General features: G+C 41.9%; 1 protein-coding gene across 1 annotated transcript in view; it reads right to left on the reverse strand.

Annotated features, from left to right (window-relative positions):
• Positions 1–27,725, reverse strand: part of LDLRAD4 (low density lipoprotein receptor class A domain containing 4) — a 296,905-nt gene that overhangs the window by 161,684 nt on the left and 107,496 nt on the right. The window contains 1 exon segment of the mRNA XM_032223037.1: positions 24,101–24,587. Coding sequence (XP_032078928.1) covers positions 24,101–24,140 — 40 coding nt within the window. The 5' untranslated portion in view covers positions 24,141–24,587.

Here is a 27,725-nt window from a genome sequence, read left to right on the forward strand (position 1 = left end):
ACACTGACTGGCGGATGGAACTCGGAGGAGGCCTAATCTGTGCGATCTAATAGGTCGCAAGGAGGTAATTGGCAGGAGGCGGTCTCTCAAGGCATAAAACCAACACAAACAATTCCCAGCACCTCACACAAACTAGGCATCCCTACAATCCAACAGACAATTTTCTCGGGATCCACCCTCATAGCCCAACACCTGTGAGAAAATCCAGGTCTTCAAGACTTTTTGGAAGGCCAGGAGGGTAGGGGCCAGCTGGATCTCATGGGGAAGAGTATTCCAAAAGGCTGGGTTTGGTACTGAGAAGGTACACTGAGAAGGTGCACTCTCTCTATCAGAGAGCAACACTTAAAGAAAGACACCAGGTCCTTCTTTTAATCAAACCAGGGAGAGGTGATCCCATAAATAAATCCTGCTTTCTAGTGAATCTAAATCACACAGCACAGCTGTCCCCCGCCCCATCGCTGTTCTACTTACCTTTGCAGACTTAGAAAAGGCTTCTTGGTGCCTGCCATGCATTTGTGCGTGTGAAGTGAACCGGTAGCATACTTCAGAGCATTTTACCCCTGGTCTCATGCCATTTGGATTTTTAAATATGGTAACTAGCACCAAGAATTGTATCTGGAATTGGAAGGCAGTACAGCTCACAGAGAAGTGATGTACCCTGGGCAAATCATGGGGTATCAAAAACTGTTGCTAGCGCATTCTGTGCTGGTTATTTCCAGAGGGTCTTCAAAATCAGCCCCATATAGAGTGCACTGCAGTAAAAGTATATTTTGAGCTTGCAAAACAATTGTTTCCACTATAAAATGGTAGTAATGTCTCTATCGTACAGCTTCTTAATTTAGTCACTTTCCTGATAAATTTGAAAATACATAAACGGTATCTCCTTTTCTTCTCACAATCTAAATTTTCTTAATATGTAGAAGAATGTGGAGATGATTTGATGAAAGAATATAAAAGCTAAGGGAGGAAAAACAGATTAATCCTAGAAAAGAAAAAGTGGAAAGCAGTGGGAAAAGTGGGCAAAAAAATCCAGAATATCCCCACTTTAATTCTATTTGCTATTAGACATAGCAAAGAGAAATTCAGGCAGGCTTTTTTAATTATAACCTACAAGTATGGCATCTTAATAATCCTTGCAGTAGTTATTTCCTGACATGGCCCATCATAAAGAGGTAACATAATCAAACTGCAGCTTGACAGTTAGCAAGTAAGAGCAAACTATTACTTCATTAGAATAATGAAAAAATAATTAAAGCAGTTGAACAGAAAATTGGTAGCCTTTGGAAGGCTAACTGCAACTAACATCTCCTTTCAAAGGAGGTTTTGATTTTAGAATGAAAGAACTGCTTATCTCAATGTAAAAAAAACCCTGAATTTACCTCAAATCTGGATTAAACAAGGTTAGAATAAATGAACAAAAAATTAAAACTCACAGGAAAATAAAATTTAAAAATTTAAAACTTATTAATGTTAAGTAACTATATAAAACCTTTTGTTAAATGTCAAAATTCCTTCAGGTCTTGCTGCATCTCCTATCTAACACTTTGCAATCATTTACATGAATAATAAAACGGGGTAAAGACATTGAAAATAAAATCATTTTATTTCAAACACGTTTTAACTGGTCAAAAAATGCCCAGATCCTTATGAATTCAAACAATGGCCATCTTCTACAAACTTTCAGAATATCATTAATAAAACACATTAATAAGCAAAAGGATTTGCTTTCCTTTTATTTTTCTAAGCCATGTCTGCGAACAAACATAAATTTGAGAGAATTTAGGAAAGGAATGAAGGCAGTGGATTACAGTAGTTCAACTTAAGCTGTCATTAATAAATGAACAGTCATTTTATTGCATTACCAATTTCCTCTATAGCATCAAAAGGGCAAAGGTTCAAATCTACTCTCTCTCAGCTTTCTGCCATCAGTTCCCAACACTCCATTAACAATATTTGTTCAGGGTCAGTTCACATTAGAAATTGACCCACTATATATTTAAGCACTTCTGCTGTTACTAGTCGAGTCCTTCTCCCTCTAATATTCCCAGAATTCCAATTAAACCCTTAAGTACAGGAAGCGGAGAGAATGGCCTGGTTCCAAGGACCACAATAAATTTCAGAGATGCTTGTGGAGCGTGAAGGATCCAGGTGCCTCTCTTCAGTTCTCCAGTCCAGAACATAAGTATGATCGTTAAGTATATATTGGATTTACTGAGCTTGCAAATTGAATCTTGAAAAAGAGCATCTTCCCCAGTAAGCAAAATCCTTAATGATGGTAAATTGTTCACAGAAGGGGTGAATGACAAAGAATAGTCTTTTGTTGATTTATCAGTATGCTTCAAACAGCAAGGAATTGGCTGTAATATTTAACACTCATGCTGAAATACAGTTTAGCATCATCTTACCCAAAATGCCATTTTCCCAAATATATCAGGAGTATAACATTAAGCATTTTCAGCCTGAAGAACCTGCACTGTGTCTCTTTCTAATAGAAATAATAAATATTTCTGCTTTGAGGACACATTTTCTCCATGATTATCAATTAACGGGTAGGGTTAAATCAAGTGGCTTTACCACTTTCCACTGGGGTAATCCAGACTTTCTGTTTTACATTCTCTTTTTGCTTTGCTTCTCTTCTGTCCTATATCATCAAAACTGTCTTCTATTTTTAGGAGATTTTCTCAAGAAAAATTTGAAGACAAACAAGAACCATCCTTTTCTATTATCATTAACTTTTTACAGAAATAAGGGATCAGAATTTCCCCACGAGATCTTTGTGGTATACCATTTATGGCAACAAAATACTGCAATTAAATGATTATGTTTTGCCATGAATTAAAAAAAAGTGTTATCATTTTAAGACAGAGGTTTCTCTAGCATTTATTAAAGAGGGGACATACAGAGGGCAAAGTTTACATCTTCTTGTGTGTGTGTTATGTAGGTACAAGACTGACATCTTTTTACAATGAAAAAATGTTATATGAACAGCTGGTACACAGTTTATGTATCTTCCATATTAGTAGATAATATCAAAGTTCAACTTTTAAATGCCTCCCAAGTTAATTAAAAAATAAAAAGCAACATGCTTACAGAGACTACGTTTATAAAGCAAACCACATATTTAACATTCTATAATTATTTTCATCATATGCACAGAATTCAGTAACTCCAGGTCATTTTAGCACACAAAGTTAGTATTTATTTTAGGTGTCAATTTATACGATTAGAACAATATTTTATCAAATATTGGGTATTCTTATATTTGTTTTAAGGCAAAATAATTTCAGGATGTCCCATACAACCATGCGCCTGTTCATGTCTGTTGTTGGGCTCCAATCTTGTGAATTTTACTACTTTTACTACTACTTTACTACCTCCAGCTGTTGATCAAGAGCAGGTGTGACACAGCTAGAACAGAAATCTCTCTAGATTTCAGCATCATTGAGTAAGAAAATATAACAGTCAGGTATGACTTAGGCCAGATTAAGTCAATGTTTTATGATACAATATCAATGCTGCTTACTAACATCCCTTTCAAATACTAGTGCACACTTTTACTAGTTTCTTTAGTACACCATTTCACTTAGCATCCTTTGCTCTCAGGTTTCCACAGCTTTGTAATCATTACAGAAAAGTAATAAGCAACCTGAACTGAGTTTAACCAAATCAGGGCAGATATTATTATATTAAGAGACACTACAATTTTCTCAAAAGGTATAATGAAATGCATAAGTATCATACATTCATAACCTAATGATTTCTAGTTTCCAAGCAACTCCAAGAAATACTGTGAAAATGTCATCTCCTAAGAACATATTTCTTATTTTTTGTTCACTCTTCTTCTTACTCTGAATGTACTCTGTACCTCATTTTATCTTATTTTCCTTCTATCTTTTACATAATAGTCAAATACCACCCCCTTATTCTCTCAGCATCTGTCATAGGACAGATCCAAAAAGTACAGTTGAAATGCATAACATTGTAACAATTTAACTATCATACACTTTTAATAAAGACATTATAAACCAGACATTCAAAATGCATCACTATTTTAATGTCACATACACTGATCTACAATGGCATTTATCAGACACATGGGACTAAACATAAAAGGGAAATGGGGAAGCCGGCAGTGAAAAGTCAGCCGTGATTGCCCATGCTCTCTTGTGTTTGAGGGAAGCTTGCAGGGAATGTCAACAACAGGAATGCTTGGGTAAATCTGCCCATCCATGCAATCTCCCCAGCCTCTCTGTGCTTATGCCACACCAGCCACTCATGCGCTCCCATGCACCCTTCCCATCTGTGCCACGCACAGCCCTCCTCCCCATAGCAATGGGAAGATGCTTCTGTATCTACTAATTTTTTGCCCTTCCATAGTCATTCTGTTTCTTTGTTTAGTTAAGGAAATATCTCTGAAACAGAGAGTCTTTGGGTCATGGGTTATCTACTTTAATTCTAATTATTTATTTCTAAGTATGCTTCTTGAGTGATCAAGCCAATTTCATAGGTTCTCAGGTTCAAATGATATGTAATGGCAGCATGGTCACCTTGATAACTTTGGCATAGAAAATAAGAAGATGCTTGTAGGTACATGACAAATTAAAATTTGGTAGTATCTAATAGCTTTTTCATTTTCAGACACAGAACTAAAACACTGAGGGAAAAAGATAATTGTCTGAATTTTGGCAGCATGACTATTATGAGATAAACCCCAGGAGCAAAACACAGCACACAGAGCCTTCATAAAATTAACAAGTGGTTTATATATACAAATCTATATACAGACATTCATACAGGTGGAGATAAATCAAGCCCTTACCACTACAGACACAGGAGAGAAATGCAATACACGATGGGAGAATGATGAGAGAAAGATATGCCCTCTACTGTCCACTATATTTATAGACATACTACTGCTGAATCATTCTCATTGCATCAGCTTCCGACTTACAGCTTACAACCTTACAACAGCTTACAGTTTAACACTATATCAGCTGGCAGCTGTTAAATCCTCAGTACCTGACAATAATTTTACTGTAAAAAGTATAGGATCTATACGAGGATCATCAAATATATTACCATATGAAAAACTATCACATATGCTTTCTCAATTTTTGAAATGTATAATAATTGTATCAGTACAAATTTACCAAAGGAATCCACTTTACAATATGCCACAAATAATTATAAACAAATAAATAATATGCCACAGATAATTAGGAGCCCCACATAATTTTGTCATTACAGCAAATCTTTCTTAGCAGCTTCTAAGAAACAAGATAGAAACAAAATAAAAGAAAACTTTAAAGATTACTAATTAAAGGTTAAAATTCCTAACCGACTTGGACTTATTTATTTAGAACATATAGTATATATAGTCACCCAATTCAAACAGTATGGTTCCTGATTATCATTATTGTATAAATTCACAGTTGTTCCATATCAATTATGAACATGATGTCAACTTGTAAAGTGTTGCCATGACTACTATCAAGTGGCATAGAGAAGGGAGGAAAATTCCATGCATACTTTTGGCTAGTCAGGTCTCATAATCTTAACACCTGCGCATGTCCATACCTACAGTAGCATCTTGTTGGCGAATGTGATTAATGACTTCTGACAGAGGGGAGGGGACACAGGGGTAAAGTTCAGATGCCATTAAGTGTAAATTAGTTTTGGCTCCGCAGGAGCACACACCAGAATGTTGATCCTAATAAATGAATGGATTTCTTTTGAACTTTGTCTCGAGGCTCGTAAATTAATTAGATCGTCTTCTGGGAACTTCACAGAGAGCCAAAACTGACTTTTAAAAATCTATCAAGATTTCTGGGTTTCCTGAATATTTGGGGTGCTTGGAGGGAAAATCAGGCAACAGGAGGTATGCAGCAATGCCAAGCAGCAATACCTTCTCCAGCAGCAGAAGCAAGAAAAGATGAGTACTGGTGGAAATTAGCCCCCAGGGCAGCTGTAAGAGAGTTCCTTCACCATAGTCCCCAGACACAGGGAAGGGTCTCAAGCAAGCTGGCAAGGGCAGACTGGTGGTGGGACTGGGCACAAGCCAGGCTCCAGGAATCCCTGGAGAGTGCAACAGAAAAAGAGAGGGAGGATTTTGATTGGACCACCCTTGCTGATGAGGGCCATCCTGCCACCCAAAAGAGAGGGGAGGGGCGTCTGATCCTGTTGAGGGGAAGAGATGCAGACTGGAGAACATCCCCCCTCCTCCACCCAATAGAAGAAGAAGGAGCCCGAAACTGCTACCAGTGCCTCTCCCATGCAGCAGGTAGGCTGCCCAGGGTAGGCAAACTTCTCCCTCTCTCCAAACTAGAGGTAGGGAAGACGGGACAGCATATCAGGCACAAGCATACAGAGGCCGACAGGAGGTTGGAGGAGTATGACTAAATGACCCGCCCCAATTCAGGGGAAAGTTTGATCGGGACTCAGACCAGCTAGCTCTATTCCTCGATTCAGCTAATATCCACCTAGAATGCTATGGACACCTGTACCAATCCCCCAGAGCCATGATGAATACCATCACAGAGGGGCTAGAGGGAGAAGCAAGGGAATGGTTAGCAGCCCTCCACAAAAGGAGAGCCCCCCAACTGCAAGACATCGATGACTTCCTGAAACTGCTAGCGGCCAGATTTGAGGAGGTGGAGGAGGACCCATATGCAGAAGAGGAACTCAGCAACCTAAAGTAGAGTGGCCGCCCCATCAAAGAGCACATCCATGAATTAGGAGGGTCATAGGAAGGCTACCCCCTTTACCAGAACGGCTGCTGGTGTATTTTCTCAGAACAAGTCTGGACAAGCAAATTGCCCAGGTATACTGTGACATCCCAAATCGACTCTCTGAGTGGTTCCGACTAGCAAGAAAAGTTGGCAGCAGGCTGTACGCCAATGACATGAGAAAGCAACCAGACACAAAAGAGAGAGGTCAACCTGACCTGAAACCACCCAGCCGATGGAGAACCACAGCACCCTGAGACTAGCCCTCCCTCAAAGTCCACTGAAAGGCTACCGATGTGGGGGGATGGGCCACATGGCAGCTTCATGCCCAACCCCAGCCCCAAAACCAAGGCCAGACCCACCGCCCAGGGCACAACCAGAATTAGGCCCCAAACAGACGACCAACATGTCCGGGAAAGTCCTCCAGGCTCCAGAGGCCCCTTCCCCCTCAGGTGAAAGTGGTGGAACCCCTGGCAACAACAACCAGTGGCCCTAACCATATGACAGCGAGGACGAGGGAAAAAATGACCCAATGGTGAGTGAACCAATTCACCCTTTCCTTTTTCCAATACGCTTCAGAGCCCCAAAAACATGAAACCAGGGGGATTTTCAAGCCCTAATAGACTCAGGCTGCACAAGGTGCTTGATCAACCTAACCACAGTCCTGGAACTGGGGATCAGAGCAAAAAGACTGGCCCACCTGATCCTAATGGGAGGGGCCTATGCCACCCACCTGACTGAACCAGTGAGGCTAGAGCTAGCGCATCACTGGGAAGTAATTCGATTCATAATAGCCCCCCAAATGACAGAAGCATTCTTACAGGGACGTTCCTGGCTGGACAAGTGGGGACCGACCATCTGGTGGAAAGGGGGTACCCACAGACTTATCAAGGGGCCCCCAACCCCTCCCACACCAGCTAGCAGAAACACCACCCACACAGGACTCCCCCCAAAAGAGCCCACGAGAACAACTGGCAACCACATCTGACAAAACCCCAGAGGCTGAACTGATTCTGATGGAATATCAGGATCTTGCAGAAGTATTCAGCGAAGTCGAGTGCAATGTTCTGCCTCCTCACCTCACTGTGAGACAGACTGTGCCATCGAAATCATCCCCGGGGCAAAACTACCCAAGCCCAAACTGTATGCCACGACACCCTGGGAAATGCAAGAGATGTGCAAATACATAGACAAAAACCTAGCAAGGGGATTCATCGAGCCAGCCGAGCCACGGGTCACAGCATCAGTCCTCTTCAAGGATAAAAAAGATGGAACTATGAGATTGTATGTGGACTTTTGAGGGATAAATGGGGTGTGCGTACACAACCTATACCTGTTCCCCCTCATGAAGGACATGGTATCCCATCTGGCCAAGGAAAAAGCCTTCACCAAACTAGACCTCAGAGAAACATACTACCGAGTACATATCAGAGAGGGAGATGAGTGGAAAACAGCCTTCAACTGCTCCCTAGGGAGCTTTCAATTCAAAGTGATGCCTTTTGGACTGCAGGGGGGCCCAGCGGTATTCATGCAGTTAATAAACGAGGTGCTGCACGAGCATCTCTAAAGGGAGTCTACCTGAATGACATCCTTATCTACACTGAGACAATGGAGAACCACATACCCCTGGTCCGCCAAGTACTGGAAAAACTTCTGGCAGCCAACCTGTACGTCAAGGTATCAAAATGCAAATTCCACCATGTACGGTTAGACTACCTGGGTTACCGAGTGTCAAATGAGGGAATAGAGATGGACCCAGTCAAAGTACAAGCCGTCTTAGGCTGGCAACCCTGTCGCACCCACAGATAGCTACAAAGCTTCCTAGGGTTCACAAACTTCTACATGCAATTCATCCCCTCTTTTGCAAAAATTGCCAAACCCCTAACAGACCTCCTGAAGAAAGGGAGTTCCGGAATGAAGCCTCTTCTGGGACAGCCCCTACAGTGGGACCTAACCTGCCAAGAGGTGTTCTAAACACTAAAATAAATGTTTGTGAAGGAGCTGGTGCTGAAGCATCCTGAGCAACCCTTCGTGATCCAGGCAGATGCCAGCGACATGGCAGTGGCAGTGGTGCTACTCTAAAGAAACAACCAAGGAAACTTACAACCCTGCGCCTACATCTCCCGCAAGCTCACAGACACAGAGAGACGATGGGCCGCATGGGAAAAGGAGGCTTTCGCAGTGAGATGGCCACGGCTGACCTGGAGACACCTGCTGGAAGGGAGCCAGAAACCGTTCGAAGTTGGGACTGACCACAAAAATCTGGAGGTGCTTAGGACCCCACAGAAACAAGTTCGATGGGCTCAATACTTCAACCATTTTGATTTTGTGTTAAAGCACATTCCAGGGGAGGGGGACTTTCTAGCTGATGCCTTCTCCCACATGCCTCAGTACAAATGCAAACGGGAGCACGTAGTGGACACCATCATTCCCTCTACTCAAACAGCTGCCTAAGTGATCACCAGGCAGCAATGCCATGACTGGCAAAACCAACCCGCAAGCGACCTAACCATGAGGCTAAAAACTGAACTGCTAGCAGACCCCTGGTTCCAAAATAACCAACACATCTTGACAAAAAGAGATGACCTTGTATAGAAGGGGACAAAACTCTTATGTCCCAGAATCCCTACGCACCCTAATTTTCCAGAGGAGCCACGACGCCAAACTGGCAGGCCACTTTGGATTCCTAAAGACTTTACACTTAGCCCAAAGGCAATTCTGGTGGCTTAGCATAAAGAAAGATGTGGATAGTTACGTGAAAAGTTGCACCATCTGCACCACAATGAAGAGATGACCGGGAAAACCCCCCAGACTGCTGCAAACAGTAGCAGAGCCAACGAGGCCATGGGAGAAGATCGCAATGGACTTTATAATAGAGTTGCCAGAAAGTGGGGAAACACAATGATTTGTAATTAGTAATTTAATAAATTTGGACTGTAATAGACCTGTTCTCCAAACAGGCACACTTCATACCATGCATACCCTCGGCTCACAAGCTGGCAAAACTGTTTATGAAGCATATCTACTGACTGCATGGAATACCTCAAAGAATTATTTCAGACAGAGGGGTCCAGTTCATGGCTAAGTTCTGGAGGGAGAACTGCGGTCCATTGGATCATTTCAGGGTCTGAGTTCAGCTTTTCATCTGAGCACCAATGGGGCAGCAGAGAGACTGAATGCCGTGGTAGAGCAGTACCTGAGGTGCTACGTGAACTATCAGCAGTCCAATTGGGCAGACCTTTTATCTTTGCTGAAGTCGCATACAATAATGCTGTTCACAGTAGCACAGGACTTACGCCGTTCAAAATAGTGAGTGGTATGGACTTCGTCCCAATGCCTGAGTATCCAAGGGATCCCCCCTCCTCAGTCAGCTTGACTGATTGGATTGCTGAAAGCAATCTGGGAAAATGTCAAATAAGCACTGGCTAAAGCGGCACAAACTATAAGAAAAAGCAGATAAACATCAGGCTCCACAACAGCCATTCTGGATGGGACAGAAGGTTTACCTCTCCACCAATATTTGAGATTAAAACTGTCTAGCAAGAAACTGGGGCCAAAGGTTTATGGGACCATTCCCATAGTAAAGATCATCAACCCAGTCACAGTGCAATTGAAACTGCCTCGATTTCTGGGAAAGATACACCTGGCATTTCATAGTAGCCTCTTAAAATCCGTGATCAGATCCACTCTGAGACCACTACCCCGGGAGCTCCTGGGCCCTGTGGTCATAGGGGGCCAAACCCATTATGAAGTTCAACGAGTCCTTGATTTGAGATAACTCCAATACTTAATCAAGTGAAAGGGCTACCCCTTATCAGAGGCATCTTGGGTAAAAAGTAGGAATATCCAGGCTGATCACCTTATAGCAAAATTCCATGCAGAAAATCCAGGCAAGCCTGGGGGAGGAACGCATCCCTAAGTTGTACACCTGTACTCAAATTGCTTTGTTTTACACAGGTCGCTTTTGGGAAGTGAGGGGAGCTGGATGTCAACTTGTAAAGTGTTGCCATGACTACTATCAAGTAGCATAGAGAAGGCATGCATACTTTTGGCTAGAGTCAGGTCTCATATTCTTAACAGCTGTGCATGTCCATACCTACAGTAGCATCTTGTTGGCAAATGTGATTAATGACTTCAGGCAGAGGGGAGGGGATACAGGGGTAAAGTTCAGATGCCATTAAGTGTAAATTAGTTTTGGCTCCGCAGGAGCACACACCAGAATGTTGATCCTAATAAATGAATGGATTTCTTTTGAACTTTGTCTTGAGGCTCGTAAATTAATTAGACCATCTTCTGGGAACTTCACACATGAATTATGTATATTCAGATATTCTTGTGCCAGAATCTTACATATGCTGCAAATATGTTCCATGTTTCCTGTAAAGGGCATAAGATGCAACTGTTTGTAAAATTACTAATAGATTAAAATTGGGGTGACAGTGGTGTCTATCTCTAACATAGGTCAAACAAATTTAATAAATGATTAAAATAAATCTAAATAAAAATGAGCATTTAAAATAAAACAGTGAATATTCTATCTGCATAAATATCTGCTTCTTCCCTATCAGCACAAAGGCTAGCCATCAACCAAATGAAGGTCACATGATACACCAAAAGCAGAGGTAGTATTCAGCCGGTTCTCTAAGGTTCAGGCGAACCAGTAGCAGTGGCTGTGGGAGGCTCCGCCCACCCATTCTGACATAATGCACGAGCACTGTGCATGGGCAGAAGGTGGTGTACATGCACAGATGTGGTGCATGCACAGTCACATTCACAAATTAGTAGGGAGGGTAAGTGAATCCCACCACTGACCAAAAGGGTTCTGTTTTTAACCATATCACTTTATTAACAAATTGTCTGAAAAACAATTTAATATTAAAATGTGAGGTGCAAAGAATTAGAATCACCAGTTAGGTTTTAGTAGACAATATTTATTCAAGCATAGCTATACACAAAAATCTGATCAACTAAAATTCAATGCTAAATTGGCACCCAGATAAGAGTAAATGGAATTCAGGAGGGTTGGGCTTGGAGCACTCATGGGAACAGTAATTGTAAGCTGATGACATGTTTAATTCTGCAGCCCTCTCCAGCCCTACCTGTTCTTCTCCTATAAACACACGCGCGCACGCACACGCACACACACACACATTAAATCAATCAATCAATCAATCACATCTCATATCATTCAATATGTTAATCCATTTTAACTTTTACAACCATATTTGCTACAATCAGGCACATCTTCTTTCCACTAATGTATGAAATGAAATGGAGTTTTTCAACAGAGTATCATTCTGGCAAGAAAATGTTTTTTCTTCAACAAGGAAAATATTAATTGCTGGGCAGAATTGATTCTTTAAAATAAGTTGCACTGGATATTGCACCAAATTATACATTTTTTTTTTCGTTTTACTGGCCGGTCCCATGTCTGTCCAAAGTCTTGCCTGGGACAACTGAAACAATATTTGTAACAAAATATACAGAGCATTTCTTTCAAGATAAACAACTCAAATATAATAAGATGCAGGAGGGGGGGAAAGAGTGCGTCATTTGCAATTTCAAGTTTTTCCATTTAACTCTGCACTGATTGAATACACATCCAGGCTGCATATTCATCTTCCGCCAATATAAATTACGGGTTTGTATAGTCTAAGCTTCCAGGATAAACATACAATTTCTGAATCGCTCATATCCTAAATAAATGTTTCATGCTTTTCTGAGCCCCTATCTACGCTGTTTACAAAGTTCCATTTCCCCCACTCATAACCAATATACAGTGTATCCGGGTTCCAGTGACTATGTTCTAAGTAGTTTTTACAAATGTCAGTCTCAGAAGCACCGTTTGTGCACAGATGTTTATTCCAAAGATAGATTCTTTGTAGCTATGCTCATCTTTTTAAAGGAAAAGAAATACTGAATTCTTCACTTTTGCTAGCAAAGTCCTTACATGAATGGTCCTTAAATCATATGGGAAAAACGACAGAGAGAAAACAAGTGTCAGAGCAGCCAGAAAGCTGGTCATCTCTTAGGTGTAGGGTTTTTTTCCTTTAACTCATAATACTGCAGAATTAGATAATGTAGCGTTAGGACAGTGTCAGAACCAGAACACCAGAACAGGCTAAGTGGACAGCTCACACTTCCCTGGAGTTTACCTGTTCTTTCCCGCCCACTATCTGTTCATATAAATCCAAATACAGCAAATTATTGTTGCCATTTTCTTTTATTAAAAAAGTAGTACCTGTTTTTGTAATATAATAGAGTTAAAAATGTCCATCTCTCTGCCAAGAAAGGGATCCTTTTACAGTTGCTTCCGCTCTTTATAAATATTTGTTCATAAATAAATTTTACCAAACCCAGAGGGCTTAATTTCAAATAAACCAGAATTGGGAGCTCAGGCTTTTCTGGGAAGGCATATTTTTTCTGGGCTCATATACTATGCAGGATCATATTTTGTTGTATTACAGTTAATTAGTAAACCAACATTGGTTTCATTTATATATTGTATTAAAGCATAAACCATAACATATTAACTACAATGACTGGATTTGCACGTCACATCATCATATTTTAATAATTCAGTCTGCATACAAACTTTTCTGAGACCGTCAGTTTCAAATATTATGATTTTTGAAATCTCTGATGAAATTAATTTGACAATCACAGAAAACAACAAAACCCCCCAGCATACTGTGGTCCATTAAAACAAAAAATGGTATCAGGATACTCATGTATTTCTTATGAGAAAAAACTTACATTGAGAAATAGGGCAGCCCAATTTTTCTTTTGTGGTAGAAAAAAATTTCTCTAAAACATTTCCCACAAAATATGATAGAATTTCAATCAGCACTTTCCTCATAAGTTTAGCTTTGTGTCCTAAGGACCACACATTCAACCACATTTAAAAGCAGGCATGTGTGCTTTTAAATAATAGTTTAAGAACTTTTTAACATCTGAACATAATATCCTAAACCTTCTGAAGTTCCAGAACAATTGTCTCAAATTTGTTTAGGACTAACAACTCTCATCAGCCAACAGACACATCTGGAGAGCACCGGTTTAGAAAAACATACTCTGGAAAAATTATTTTGAAGGATTTATAGTTGCCTGAATTCTTCATCAGCAATTATTTTCTTTGTCAGTTATACAAGCTGGCCCAACATTAAGGAACAAACAATGTCTGGATTTGAAGCAAGCATCATCTACATCAGAGTTTTGAGATAGACTTTCCAGAGTTTTATTATTATATTATCTGACTCTTTGTAAGCTAGTAGGATTGGGTGGTAAAAAAAGTTGTAAACAAAAGGAAACTTTCACAACATTTTGTTCAGTGATCAGCAGAGGAGCTGACACTTGAACTGTTATTTTGCATCTGACAGGTACTGAAACTGAGTTTATCAAAGATACCAAAAGCAGACATAAACATTTGGAAGTTTTCTAGAAACCTATAGCTTTTTTATTCATAAACAGCCAATCTGTTTCTCTTCTCTTTTTTTTTATCTTCCTTTTTTAGACTGGTCCATAATAGCAGAGCTGTTCAGGATTTGCAGACTATGCTATATCATTTGCTGCCATTTTTTTCACTCTGTCATTGCCTCCTCATAATTATAGTCCCCTCAACAGTATCTTTGGATGCTTTAAAGCATTGCCAGCTGGATTTGCACTTAAACAAAGTTGTGAAAGGAACACAGGATGTTCCAATCTATTGAGTCATACAGTTAGTCTGCCTAGCTCAGTATTGTCAGTACTGACAAACAGTAGCTTTCCCCCTCTCAGGAAGGAAACTTTTCTAGACTAACCAAGAGATGTTAAAGATTAAACTTGGGACCTTTGACATACAAAGCATGAAGTACTACTGCGAGACAATCTCTCTCATATGGAGAACTTGTCACAATTTGTGAACAATGAAATCTTTTTGGGGAAAGAATACTGATCTTCTATCAAATGCCCCAATTTTTTTTAATCTTTTGCAATTGCAACTGCTTGTATTTCTAAAGTTTAATTAACCTCTCTGTTAATTAATCAAAGGGAAATTTGAACAAGATTTAACTGAAAGTATCCAGGTATCTAGAACACAGGGTGTTCTTTTTAATCATAAACTTTCCATCAAAATCAAACAGTATGCTGAGAAGCAATACCAGGAAAGTTTTACTCGTATTATATTTTTCCATTGTAATTTTGTGGGATACATAAGGAAAATGATTTAGAAATTAAGCATGTAATACTCATAAATATAAATACAACACACACACACACACACACAAAGACTAAATATTCTACTATAATTAAATTAAAAATTCTTAGTGATTAATCATTTATTCTTTTTTAAATCAAACCATGCTAAACTGCCATAGACCTTTTTTATGTGCAACACCTGTTATTTCTGATCATTAGCCATACTGGAGAGAGCTGGTTAGAGTTACAATCCAAACTGCCTGGTGAGCATTATGCTACCACCCGCAAGCTATTTAGAAGAGGGTGAGCAATTTTTTCATTATTCTTTCTGTTGGCCTTCAAACTAAAGCTTTGAAAATATTGTGCCTCTAAAATAAGGATACAAACTATTGTGGCAGTCTTCATAATGAAGCAACATTAAAGTTCATAAAAATAATGTAGTTTTAAAACACACTTCTGAAGACCACAACTTCACTAGTTAAAATGTTACATTTGTAATTCTATTTTCTTTATTTTGAAATTTTCTCTATGTGAAGTTCAGAATATCTAGTAACAACCCTTAGCACAAAATATTACATAACCTTATCTTATGTTATGCAAAATAGAAGTGATCTATCGCAGAAATAATTTGAATGTATGACATAACAAAGGCATAATCTTACCTACTTGTTTTAAAATTACCTCAGTTTTATTATTTAGCCAAGAGACTTCATCACAATTTACAAAGCTTAAGAATCATCCTAATTATAAAACTATATTGAGGAAGCATATAAAAGCAAATTAAATTATATTGCTTCTCAACATGGCATCATCTTAGGAGCCGAGGTGGCGCAGTGGTTAAATGCAGCACTGCAGGCTACTTCAGCTGACTGCAGTTCTGAAGTTCGGCTGTTCAAATCTCACCGGCTCAGGGTTGACTCAGCCTTCCATCCTTCCGAGGTGGGTAAAATGAGGACCTGGATTGTTGGGGGCAATATGCTGACTCTGTAAACCGCTTAGAGAGGGCTGAAAGCCCTATGAAGCGGTATATAAGTCTAACTGCTATTGCTATTGCTATTACTGACCTTGACTTACTTTGGAAACTAAGCAGGGTCAGTTGTGTTTAGTACTTGGAAAGGGGGACATGAAAAGGAGCCTCCCCAAAGATTTCATTACTTTGGACAATCGGGTGTCCCTTGGGCAACGGTCTTGTCACTGGCCAATCCTTTCAATTCAGAAGCACCCTTCCATTAGCTTTGCAGGTGCTTCTGACTGAATACAGATAGACAGTACTTGGAAAGTGGGACTGATGCTAGGCTGAAAGGGCAATTCAAGATCTAGTAAAAAGGCAATGGCAGACCATTTCCATAACCCTACCAAAGAAACTTCATGGATGTGGTTTCAATTCCATTTTTTTCAGGAACTTGACTCAAGGACATCTTTATTTTCTAATTTCCATATATGTTCTAAATCATTTGTCATTCTATTTCTAGGCTGGGGTTTTGTTTTGTTTTTGTAAGAAGGAAAGTACAGGTAGTCCTCAACTTACAAGCGTTTTTATGATCATTCAAAGTTACAATGGCGCTGCAAAAAGTGACATTACCATGTGGTCACCTTTTGTGATCTTCTCACAAGCAAAGTCAGTGGGTAAGCCAGATTCACTTAACAACTGTGTCACTTAAGAAGTGTGGCAAGAAAGGTTGGAAAGTGATAAAACTCACTTAACTGTCTTGCTTAGCAATCAACATTTTGGGCTCAATTGTGGTTGTAAGTCGAGGACCATGTTAAACAGAAACAGACTTTGGGGAATATATATTTTGCTTAACAGTCAGAAATGGACCATTGACTTACCTGAAGGGTCGTTTTCAGGGCGCTGCGAAGGAGAGTCCAAGCAAGGGTTAAATTCAGCCAAACTGCCCAGAACTGAATTGAAACTTTAAGCCACGCTCTGGTGCTGATTATCTTCAGATTTTTTCAATGAAGACGTGGAACTGTTGCACGCTGAGAAGTCCAACCATGAATCCAAATATTCTCAAAAAAATAACAAGTCCAAGAAAACTGTCAACTTAGAAGTGAACACAGCAGAGCCAGACCCCCAGGGTGGGGTGGACTCTCCTTCGCAGCGCCCTGAAAACGACCCTTCAGGTAAGTCAATGGTCCTTTTCCAGGGTGCTGCTCAGGAGAGTCCAAGCAAGGGACATGCCCAAGCTAAATGTCACTAGGGCGGGAAGCTGCAGGAGTCAGGGTCTCTCCGCTGGTATGAATGCCCTGAAGCACACACGTCCCAAAAGCCCCTTCCGCTGAAGCAAACTTGTCCAACTTGTAGTTTCGTACAAATGGAGACAATGAAGTCCAGGTGGCCACCCTGCAAATTTCCTCAATCGGAGCCCTGATTGCCCAGGCCGCCGTGGTGGCAGCGCTCCTTGTAGAATGAGCCATGATACGACTAGGCACCGGTTTAGACTGCAGGACATGAGCAAGGGCTATGCAGGCTCTAAGCCACCCACCAATTGTAGAAGATGATACCTTCCTTCCCAGGGAAGACGGTTGGAAGGAGGCAAAAAGTGATTTAGAATGACGAAAACTGGCTGTACGCTTGATATATCTGCGAATTGCCCTGCGGACATCCAGCTTGTGCAATTGTTTTTCCCTGGGATGTCTGGGATGCGGGCAGAAATCAGGGAGAATAATCTCCTGGGCCCGGTGAAACAAGGAGTTAACTTTAGGAATGAATGATGGGTCCAGGCGAAAAATCACTCTGTCCTGCTGAACCAAGCACAAGTCCTCGCAGACCGACAGAGCAGCCAGTTCAGAAATACACCTAGCAAAAGTGATGGCAATCAGAAAGGTGGTCTTAAACATAAAATGTTTCATGCTGATAGTTTGGATAGGCTCAAACGGAGGTTCGGTGAGAGCACGCAAGACAACAGCAAGGTCCCAAGTCGGATATCTGTGGACCGTCGGAGGACTCAAGTTGGTAGTCCCCCTGATGAAACTGCGGATGGTAGGATGACGACCAAGAGAAGCCTGCCTGTCAGGAGCCAGAATGGTGGAAAGAGCCGCTACCTGATGGCGAAGAGTGTTGGGAGCTAGACCCTTGTCAAGGCCATCTTGCAGGAAGTCCAGGATGACAGGAACCGAGGCCGATGAGGCTGACAGGCCGCGCGAAGAACACCAGCCAATGAAGGCTTTCCAGGTAGCGTCGTATATTCGGGTTGTGGACGGATGCCAAGACGCTTGGATGGTGCAGATCACCCTGGTCGAAAGGCTGCCCCTGCTCAGGAGATCCCTCTCAAGTGCCAGATGGCTAGTTGGAGTCACTGGGGTTCCGGATGTTGAAGGCTCCCCTGGCTTAGAGAGATCTTCTACGGGGGAATCCGCCAAGGGGGTTCGACGGAGAGATTCACCAGGTCCGCGAAGCAGGTTCTCCTGGGCCAAAACGGTGCCACCAGCAGGACCTCTGCTGCCTCTGCCAGAATCTTCCTGATGACCCTGGGAAGAAGGGGTATCGTTGGGAATGCGTAGAGCAGGCCCCTCGGCCAAGGGAAATGTAGATCATTGATGCCTTCCGCGCATGGGTCGTGGAAACTTGTGAAGAATCTGGGGAGATGAGAGTTGGCCGCGGTGGCAAACAGGTCCACCTGCGGGCAGCCGAACCTTTGGGACAATCGCTGGAACAGAAGAGGATGCAGGCGCCACTCGGAGTGGTTGATCGTGGCCCTGCTCAACCAGTCCGCCTGGGTGTTGGTCGTGCCGGAAATGTGCTTCGCTTGGACGGAGAGGAGGTGCCTCTCCGCTCACCCACCCAGTAAGCTGCCTCCAACATCAACGATCTGGAGTGTGTGCCTCCCTGGCGGTTGATATCTGCCTTCGTCACAACGTTGTCCATCAATACTCTTATGTGACGACCCCAGATGTTGATCTGGAAGTGAAGCAGGGCCAGCCTGACTGCCCTCAGCACCAGCCAATTGATGCTGTGAGTGTTGAGGACCACCTGCCCTGAGCCAGCTGGTTCTGGAAATGGGCCCCCCAGACAAACAGGCTGGCATCCGTTGTGATGGTGATACGTGTCGGCTCCTTCAACGGGGAGCCCTTCGACAGAACTGGAGGCATCCACCACTTGAGCGACTGACGCATCTCTGCAGAGACCGGGACAAGCCTTGTCGAGCTGCTCTCGTTGGCCCTCTGGTAAGGGAGCAGGAGACATTGAAGCGGTCGGGAATGGAGCCTCGCCCAAGGGACGATGGACACGCACGAAATCATCTTGCCGAGGAGTTGTGAAAGCTGTACGACCTTGGCCTGTGAAGCATCTGCACCTGTGCGACCTTCTTCCTGAGGCTCACCATACGTTCCATCGACAGGAAGACCTGGCAAGCAATGGTGTTGATGACTGCACCCAGATGTTGTAGCCTGGTTGTCAGCTGCAGATGACTCTTATCCATGTTTATGGAGAAGCCGTGAGCTTGAAGCACCTGGATGGTGTGTTCCAGGTCCAGAAGCGCCTGTTGGGCCGATGACTATTGAATGAGGACATCGTCTAGGTAGCAGTGCAGTCGAACTGGACGGGATCTGAGGAAGGCTGCCACAGCCGCAAGTATCTTTGTAAATGTCCTTAGTGCCGAGGAGAAGCCGAACGGCAGAGCCCGATACTGTAATGGTGGCTGGCGTAAGCAAACCTGAGGTAACGACGGTGGGCTTTGCGAATAGGAACATGGAGGTAGGCCTCTTTGAGATCTATGGAAGTCAAGATGTCTCCCGGCCTGATGCATCCCAGAATGGACTGCAGGCACTGCATCTTGAACCTCCAGTAAGTGATGTGATAATTTAGCCTTTTTAGATCCAAGATTCCCCTCCACCCCTCTGAACTCTTGGGAACCAGGAACAGGATTGAGTAAAACCCTGTCCCTTCCGGGCCTGGTGGAACCGGCTCTATCCTGAGATGCCTGATCTCCTGTTCCATAAGAGCCCTTTTTACTGGGCACAACGGAACTGGGCACCTGATGAAGTGGCAGGGGGGAAGGAAGAGGAATTCCAGGTTGAGTCCTAGTTTGATTGTTTGCAGGACCCACTGATCCGACATAGTCTGCTCCCACTGAGCACTGTACAACTGGAGGCGCCCCCCTATGGGAGCTGAGTAAGATAGTCATTTGTATCTCCTGAATGGGCGGGAACCAGACCCCCACCCGAAAGGAACGTTTGGAGTAGTACTGCTGGCAGTCCCTGTCATGAAAGGACTGGCAGTTCTGGGACCAGTCCGCCTGCTGGGAGTATGTGCGATGGGTCGGAGTGGAGCTAGTAGACGGCTCTGCGTTCTGAAAAGGCTGCCTCCTGTAGGAATAGGGGCCCTTCCTGTCAGACTTCTTAGAGACAGATAGCATCACCTTTTTCTTGTCCTTGTTCTTTACTAGGACCGGATCAAGGACCTCCCCAAAGAGCTTATCCCCCTTAAACGCAGCAGTGACCAGCTTCCAATTTGAGCGCATGTCCACGTTCCAGTGTTGAAGCCACAAGAGTCGCCAGACAACAACATTGGATGCTAGAGCCCGCAAAGCGAACTTGGCCGCGCTCAGGGTGGCATCGGCAGTATACTACGTGGCCACCATGATCTTATTAATATCCTGCCTTAACTTTGTATCCCTGGCCGGAATCCTAGTTAACAACTGTCTCAACCAGAGGAGGGCAGCCCTGGAGAGAAAGGAAGCCGAAGCTGAAGCCTTAATTGCCCAAGTGGCCACCTGGTGCGTTTTATGAGAGGCGGTCTCAGATTTCTTGTCCTCCACCTTGAGACCTTCCAATAAATCAGGCGGGAGAACAGAGGTTGAAGTAAGGGCTGCCACCGGAGGATCGATGGGGGAGCTTAAGTAAGTACTCCAGACTAACATCTACCATATACAACTTCTTATCATTGCTACTGGGGTAGCCATGGTGGCAGGCTGCACCCATTGCTTCTGAACCATATTAAGAAACATCTTGGGGATAGGCATTATTTTCTGAACCGAGACAGGCTCCTCAAAGAAGTCCCCGGAAAGAACATCTGGTTCGGTGGGCGCCTGAACAGGGGGCTTGGACCCCATGTGGGTTGCTATCTTAGCCTTATCCAAAATTGTCTTGAAATTGGCCACCTTAAAGAGGCCAGAAAAAACAGGCTTCTCGGAGGTACCTCCCTCGTCTCCAGAGAACTCGGCCTCCTGCCTGGGTAACAGATCTCCCTCCTCCTCCCATTCTGAATCATCAGAAGCCATGGAAGAATGGAGAGATTGAGGCTCCTGGGAGATCGAAGCCGCCCCGGGAGTCACAGGGAGCTGTAAGTGTCGGGTCTTACAAGATCGTTTACCTCTCTGCTGCATGCATGCCTCAATACCTTGAGAAATGGCTCTGTTAATGACCTCCTGCATTTCTGCTGAGAGATAAGGACCCCGATCCTTAACAGGGTGCACCCCAGGGTCTGGTCTGGAGGGCGGATCCTGTGGAGCCAGGAGCCTCAAAACTGGCTCCTCCTCCAGGTCTGAAGGACATGCAAACAGGTCGGCCTGGTCCACCAAGGACACACCTGGGGAAACTCCCATGGCCAAGGAAGCTGTGGGGGAAAATTCCTGGCTTTCTTCATCACTGTCGGAAATAGGATGCGATTGAGCAGGGGGAACTCCCAAGGAGGGCTCCTCAGGAGACACCAGTTGAGAGTCTTGAGTCTGCTGTTGGGCCTTGGAAAAGTGTTTTTCAAGGGCCTTCTGGCAGCGCAAGGCATCCTTATCAGGCCCTGAACCCTGCTTAGGCCCAGGCCTGGAATCGGGCTTGGAGCCCCTAATGGCTTCCCTGGCAGCCATGCCTGCCTACCTAGAAAAGGTCTTGGAGGAGACCCCTGACTGGCCAGGTTCCTCTGGAATCTGATCAGCCATGACCCTGGATTCCAATAGATAAGGGGCACCCCCACTCACCACCTCACAACAGCCCACCATCGACCAGAGTGCTCACTGGAGAGACACAGGAAGACGAGGATCAAAGGCAATTTGAGAGTTAATCACAAGCAATCACAGCTCCAAACGCCCGCAGGAATAACAATTGTGACCCAGGGGGCCTCAAAGCTCAGCCACTGCTAATGAGGTGCTTTGGAGATAAATTGCCAGCCAGGCCGGACAACAATAGCTCCGAGCGGCTCCTGCGATGAGTCAGGCTTCAGGCAGCTGCAGCATGTGTGAGGAGTCGAAAGCGAAACCGGCAGAACAGGGAAAAAATGGCGGGCGGATCTTTGCTCACTGCGCCTGTGCATTAACAAGCCGGCAGAATGGAATAACGCTCAGAGAAAACCGCACCGAACACTGGCTTCAGCAAGCATGGACGACGGCCCACTGAGCTCTCCGCGGGGAATCAGGCTGCAGCAGGGTTGCTGCAGCAGTGCTGGCGTCGGCACTCCAACCCACACGCCCCCCCCAACAGCTGCCTGTGTCCCATGCGGTTCCTAAGGTATCCAGGACACAGGGAGGACTAGAAACGAGAGAACAGTCAATTTAAAATTAAGGAAATCTTATTCTCTCCAAGCCTGCTCAAATATATGAATTTAATGCACTTACTGACAAAGAGAGTCCAAGCAACTGATAGAAATGAAGAGAAACTCTAACTCCACTGGGCTAGCTGAATTGAAAAAAATCTGAAGCGAATCAGCACCAGAGGTGTGGCTTAAAGTTTCAATTCAGTTCTGGGCAGTTTGGCTGTATTTAACTCTTGCTTGGACTCTCCTGAGCAGCGCCATGGAAAAGTCTCTAATCATACACATTACTTTATAGATTCTGAATATGGAAAAATATTCTGATCTATTCAGCAATTTTCAGTTATTTTCTTTAAGATCCATTTCACATGGTTTCAATCTGACACAGCATAATCTTAGCTATATTAACTCCCACTGATAATTTTGACTTGTTGCAAGTTATTGGCATATGCATATATGCCATACATATATAAGCTCTCTATACACATTTCAGAAAATTTTCTTTTCCTAATTACCTAGGTCAGAAACAGATTGCAGCCCTGAAGGAAGCATATAAAGATTGGAAATCTTTATATTAAGGCAACATCCTATTATGTAGAAGACATTTGCAGCTGAGATCTTCTTATAACAATCCTTGACATAAGTATTATAACAGGCATTCCAAAATTTCAGTGGGACAGTTTAGGATGAGTTGGATTAATGTCCACTTTGTTATTTTTAATTTTTAGGATTTAGATTCATTTAAGAAGCTTTAGTTTGTATTGAAATCAATGTCTCATCAGCTTCAGTAGAATCTAACACAGTAATCCAATAGTCTGAATTGGACCCTTAGAAAATCAGATCACTCGGTTAACTACGCAAAATGACAAACTCAACCGAGCTACCACCTCTAATTTCTGCCAACAGAAACAACCAAATCATTAAACTATACAATAGTGCTAGAAGAATGTGTCTAAATTTCCTTTCGTAGATTATTATGGTATCTACTAGAATTTCACTAAATCAAGCTGTGAAAAAGCGAATGCAACTCTGAAAGATATTTATTTCTTTTTATTGTAGGGTTCCCAGAAACCTTGAAACAAAAAAACCAGAAACAAACCACATCCAACTTACTGATTTAAATTGCCAAGTTCATCCACATATGAAAAAAATCGGTCTGACTAGAGTTACATTGTATGACCACTATGTTTTTCCAAATGACCTCTGTTGGAGTCGAGTCACCACTTACTTTTGCTCATGATTTCCCAAGCATTTCTGACCAAAAAGTAAAGGTTAAAAGCTTCAACTGACAAAGTTTGAGAGACTCCTTGATGAGACATATATTGCACTATTCCAGTTTTTCCAACAGCAGGCATATTAAATTTAACAAAATTGATATAAAAGTTATGAATTTTATCTTTTAAATCAAAACCAGCATGCAGCTATCAAGGCCATCTAGCATTTGATATTTGAAAAATAAATTCACCACATAATATTCTGGAAATCTGTGTAAAACTTTGTATCCTCTATCATGTTTCATGCCTAACACAATGAAAACGAATTGAAATATTTAATAATACTTCTCCAGTTGGATATTAATCTGATTCTCCTCATCAAAAGGATATAAATAAAAGTGTCTGTTGATATACAACTGTAATAAACTTTAAGAGTGCAAGGCTTTGATTTGCATATCTCAAATCCTTACATCTTATGCAAAAATGCATCAGAAGATTATATTTCAGTACAACAAAATCCTTACCTGTGAAAGCATTTGTGGCCTGAAAACCAGCTTCCTGCATACTGCTCTCCACTAAAGCTTGTGACTCCAATCTTAACCTTTCCTTTCCAGAGGCAGTTTATGCAGTTGGAGGGATCAAGTTACTTCCATCTTCACATGTGAGTGTCCATTTTTTTATCCCAATCCAGCATTTAACATCCCTGGGCTCCCACCTGTTCTCAGGTCTTTAAGACCTAGGGAAAATAGGATGTGTCTCAAATTCAAATGGCAAGTGCAGGTGAAGTGCTTCAACCGTCCTGACAAAGAATTATAGCCATTGTATTTGTGAAGAAGATAGCAGCCATTCCATGAATAAAAAGAAGTCGAACATTTAGTCTAAGTCTCTGCTTGGAGGACATCATAGGGTTCTATTGCTTGTTTGTGTGCTCATTTTGCTTAGAGTCAGCCAGAGGTATTCTTCACTCCTTTTCTGGTGATCACTTTGAGCTTCACCGTTCACTTGTGCAGGCTAAGAAATTGAAAAGAAAGATGTTTTAAGATGATTTATGGCAAAATCTACAACATTCAAGTACTTGCATGCATGTACAAACACAAACACACACACACAGCCCCATTTAAGCAGGAACTGATTATACACATTAAAAGGGATTTGTTAGAATTTTGTTGAGATCTAAGTATGATTGCATATGCCTTTGAAATGCAAAGGCAGCTTTGAATGATGTCAATAATGCATTTTAGAACATGATATGATTTACATTTCAAAAGCTGTATTTAGTAAAATGGGGCAGCTGCACAATAACAAAATTGCAGTTAATAGGAAAAAGTAAAAAAATCAAGACCTTCAGTTCTAAGATGTAATTATCATTTTATCAGATCTTATTCACACTTTATGAAAGCATTAAAAAAAACAGGAAGTTGGATATGACATTGTGCTTTCAACATTTACCTTTTGAGATAAAACCTTAAGACTATGAACATATAACATAGCTGAGAATTCAAATATTTCCTAAAAGATTAATTCAAATCCAATTATCGAAAACAATATTAGTAAAGATATTCACTATGAATATTTTTGCCAACCAATATTTTTTTTAAATGTGGATATGACAGAATGGATAACATCACCATCATTTTGTGTTATAATATTTACTATTTTATAGTACCTCTCAACTTAACAGCTGCAATGTATTCTGTATGCGCTACCCTTCAAGACCACTTGAAAGCTTCAACCTGTCCATAATTTAGTGGCATGGACAATGAGGGGCATATCTTGGTAGTCCTACATGACATCTTTGCAAGGCATTGTGTCTGGTCATTTGAGGAACACCTTATCTTCCACTTGAATAACAGAGTGACCGAATAAGAGTTGGAAGGGACCTTGGAGATCAGATCTTGTAGTCCAACCCCCTGCTCCAGCAGGAAACCCTATACCATTTTGGACTAATCTTCAGTTGTCCTATCTCTTTTTAAAAACCTCCAATATTGGAGCATCAACAACTTCTGGAAGCATTCCATTGATTAATTGTTGGAATTTTTTTTCCTTAGTTCTAGGTTGGTTCTCTTTTTGATTCATTTCTATCCATTATTTCTTGTCTTGCCCTCAAGTGGCTTGGAGAAGGAGTTGACCCTCTCCTCTTTATGATAGCTCCTTCGTTATTAAGAGGTAGTCCAGACAGGTTGCACACCCAGGTGAACTAATTGTACTTTATTATAAGATTATCTTAACAGGATAAATTTGAAAGTACATTTCTCCCTCACCACCTTTATAGACCAAGAAACTAGGAAGGATTCCTTCTGAGAAGTTTGCCCCACTCATATTTCTTTTGAGGGCTAAGCTGCCTCTTGACTGTTCCCCTGGCTGTGGCTCTTCTCCTTGTCTCCCAAGATCACTACCAGATACCATTACAGTCCAATTTGTTCAGTCCAAGAAAGATGGCACACTCTTTCATATATCAATGTCACCCATCAGAACCCCAGAAGCATGTCTTCTCTGTAACAGCACTGTCATATGAAATGAGATTCTCCCAAAATACACCACTCCCACCTTTCTGATATTTCAGAAAACCTTAAACCCTTTCAGAAAATCTTTAGAAACATTCCCACCTGATATTTCAGAAGCTATGGATTTGAAATAGCTGGGATCCCTGCTAGATTGTGCATGGGTGCAGTCAGCTAGATAAGCTATTGATTTTTGTTGTTTATTCTTTTAAACTTTCATAATTATTGTTTCCTGATTTTTTGTTGTTAGTTTAATTGTGTACTATTCAAACTTTGTTGGAGTCAGACTATGCCTAAACCGAACAAGTTAGAAAGTTGAACAAGTTAAATAATAATGTTTAAATTATATAACATGATAGCTAGGTTACTAATATCCAGTAACAATAAGTAAGCAATATATGTGGTGAATCATTTGGTCAAATCTGCCTGGATTCAACACAGAGAGCAAGAGCAATGGGTCTAGTTAAGCAAGATAAAAGAAAATCACTTAAAGTGGCCATGCATCCACAATCACTAGAAAACAGAAGTAGCATTCAAGGCAATCATGTCAGTCTAGAGAAAAGATGCATTGTGCAAACTTTATACATTCCAAAACATATCTTTCTAAGGATTTGCATAGCTTTATTTCATATGCCTGGTAAATAATGGTGGTTATCTAAGTTTCCCCAATCTTCTGCACTGGTGGCTTCTTAGGACTAAAATTCTCAAAATTTGTAACCTCGCTGGAGAAGATCAATTTTTGGACAGCTCTGAATATTTTGGTGCTTCTCTGGACAATCTATCCAGTAAGTATAAGCATACTTTCCATCTGACATGCAATTCTTCTCTTGAGCTACTATTTTTACTTTAAGTGTATCACATTTCCTCAGCACTTATAACATAATAGTTTGAATGTGAGAAAATAAAAGTCTTCCTCTCAACAGTAAATTCACTTGCTATTATAACTGCTGTGAAAAGTGTATTGATTTGCAGATGTACTGCCAAGATGCTTTAGAACATTTTAGGAATCAAAACCTGGAAGCAGACTTTGGTTTTATAAACACTGACCAAGAAATAAATAATCCTCAGCCAACAACACCCAGGAATGCCATTTATTTTTTAAAAAAATGACAGGGTCATAAGAACCTCTAGACTGAAACAGTGTCACTATCAGAAAAACAAACACTGCCCATATTCAAGAATGCCGATGTACCACTATGCAATCCAACCTAGCAAAAATTGCTGATTGTTGGAAGGGAAGGATTCTGCCTCTTCTCTCCTAACCATCTTTAGCCTGAAACCAAATGTAAACAAGTAATTTTCCTCCACCCTTTCTTCGGATTCCGATTGAAGTCAGAATCTTAACTTGAAAGTGTTGAGAAAAAAGTAAAGAGACATGCCAGTATAAAATCTTGCTTCCGGCTGGAGAAAGTGAACTTTGTACAGTATGAGGTATTGTAACATTTTAATAGCAGATAAAACAATATTTAATCCCCAGGGACTCAACTAAAATGAATTTGCTAAATTCAGAACACAAAAAAGTACAAGGCAGATCCTCATTCCAGGCTGAAGCAGGAAGATCGGGGAGGGAGGGGGGCAGAATGACTTAAGGCCCTTGATATTTAAAAATTTATTGAGGTTAAACTCTCAGATAAATCTCAAACACACA

The sequence above is a fragment of the Thamnophis elegans genome, chromosome 8, assembly GCF_009769535.1.
Source record: "Thamnophis elegans isolate rThaEle1 chromosome 8, rThaEle1.pri, whole genome shotgun sequence".
In the NCBI taxonomy this organism is placed as follows: Eukaryota; Metazoa; Chordata; class Lepidosauria; order Squamata; family Colubridae; genus Thamnophis; species Thamnophis elegans.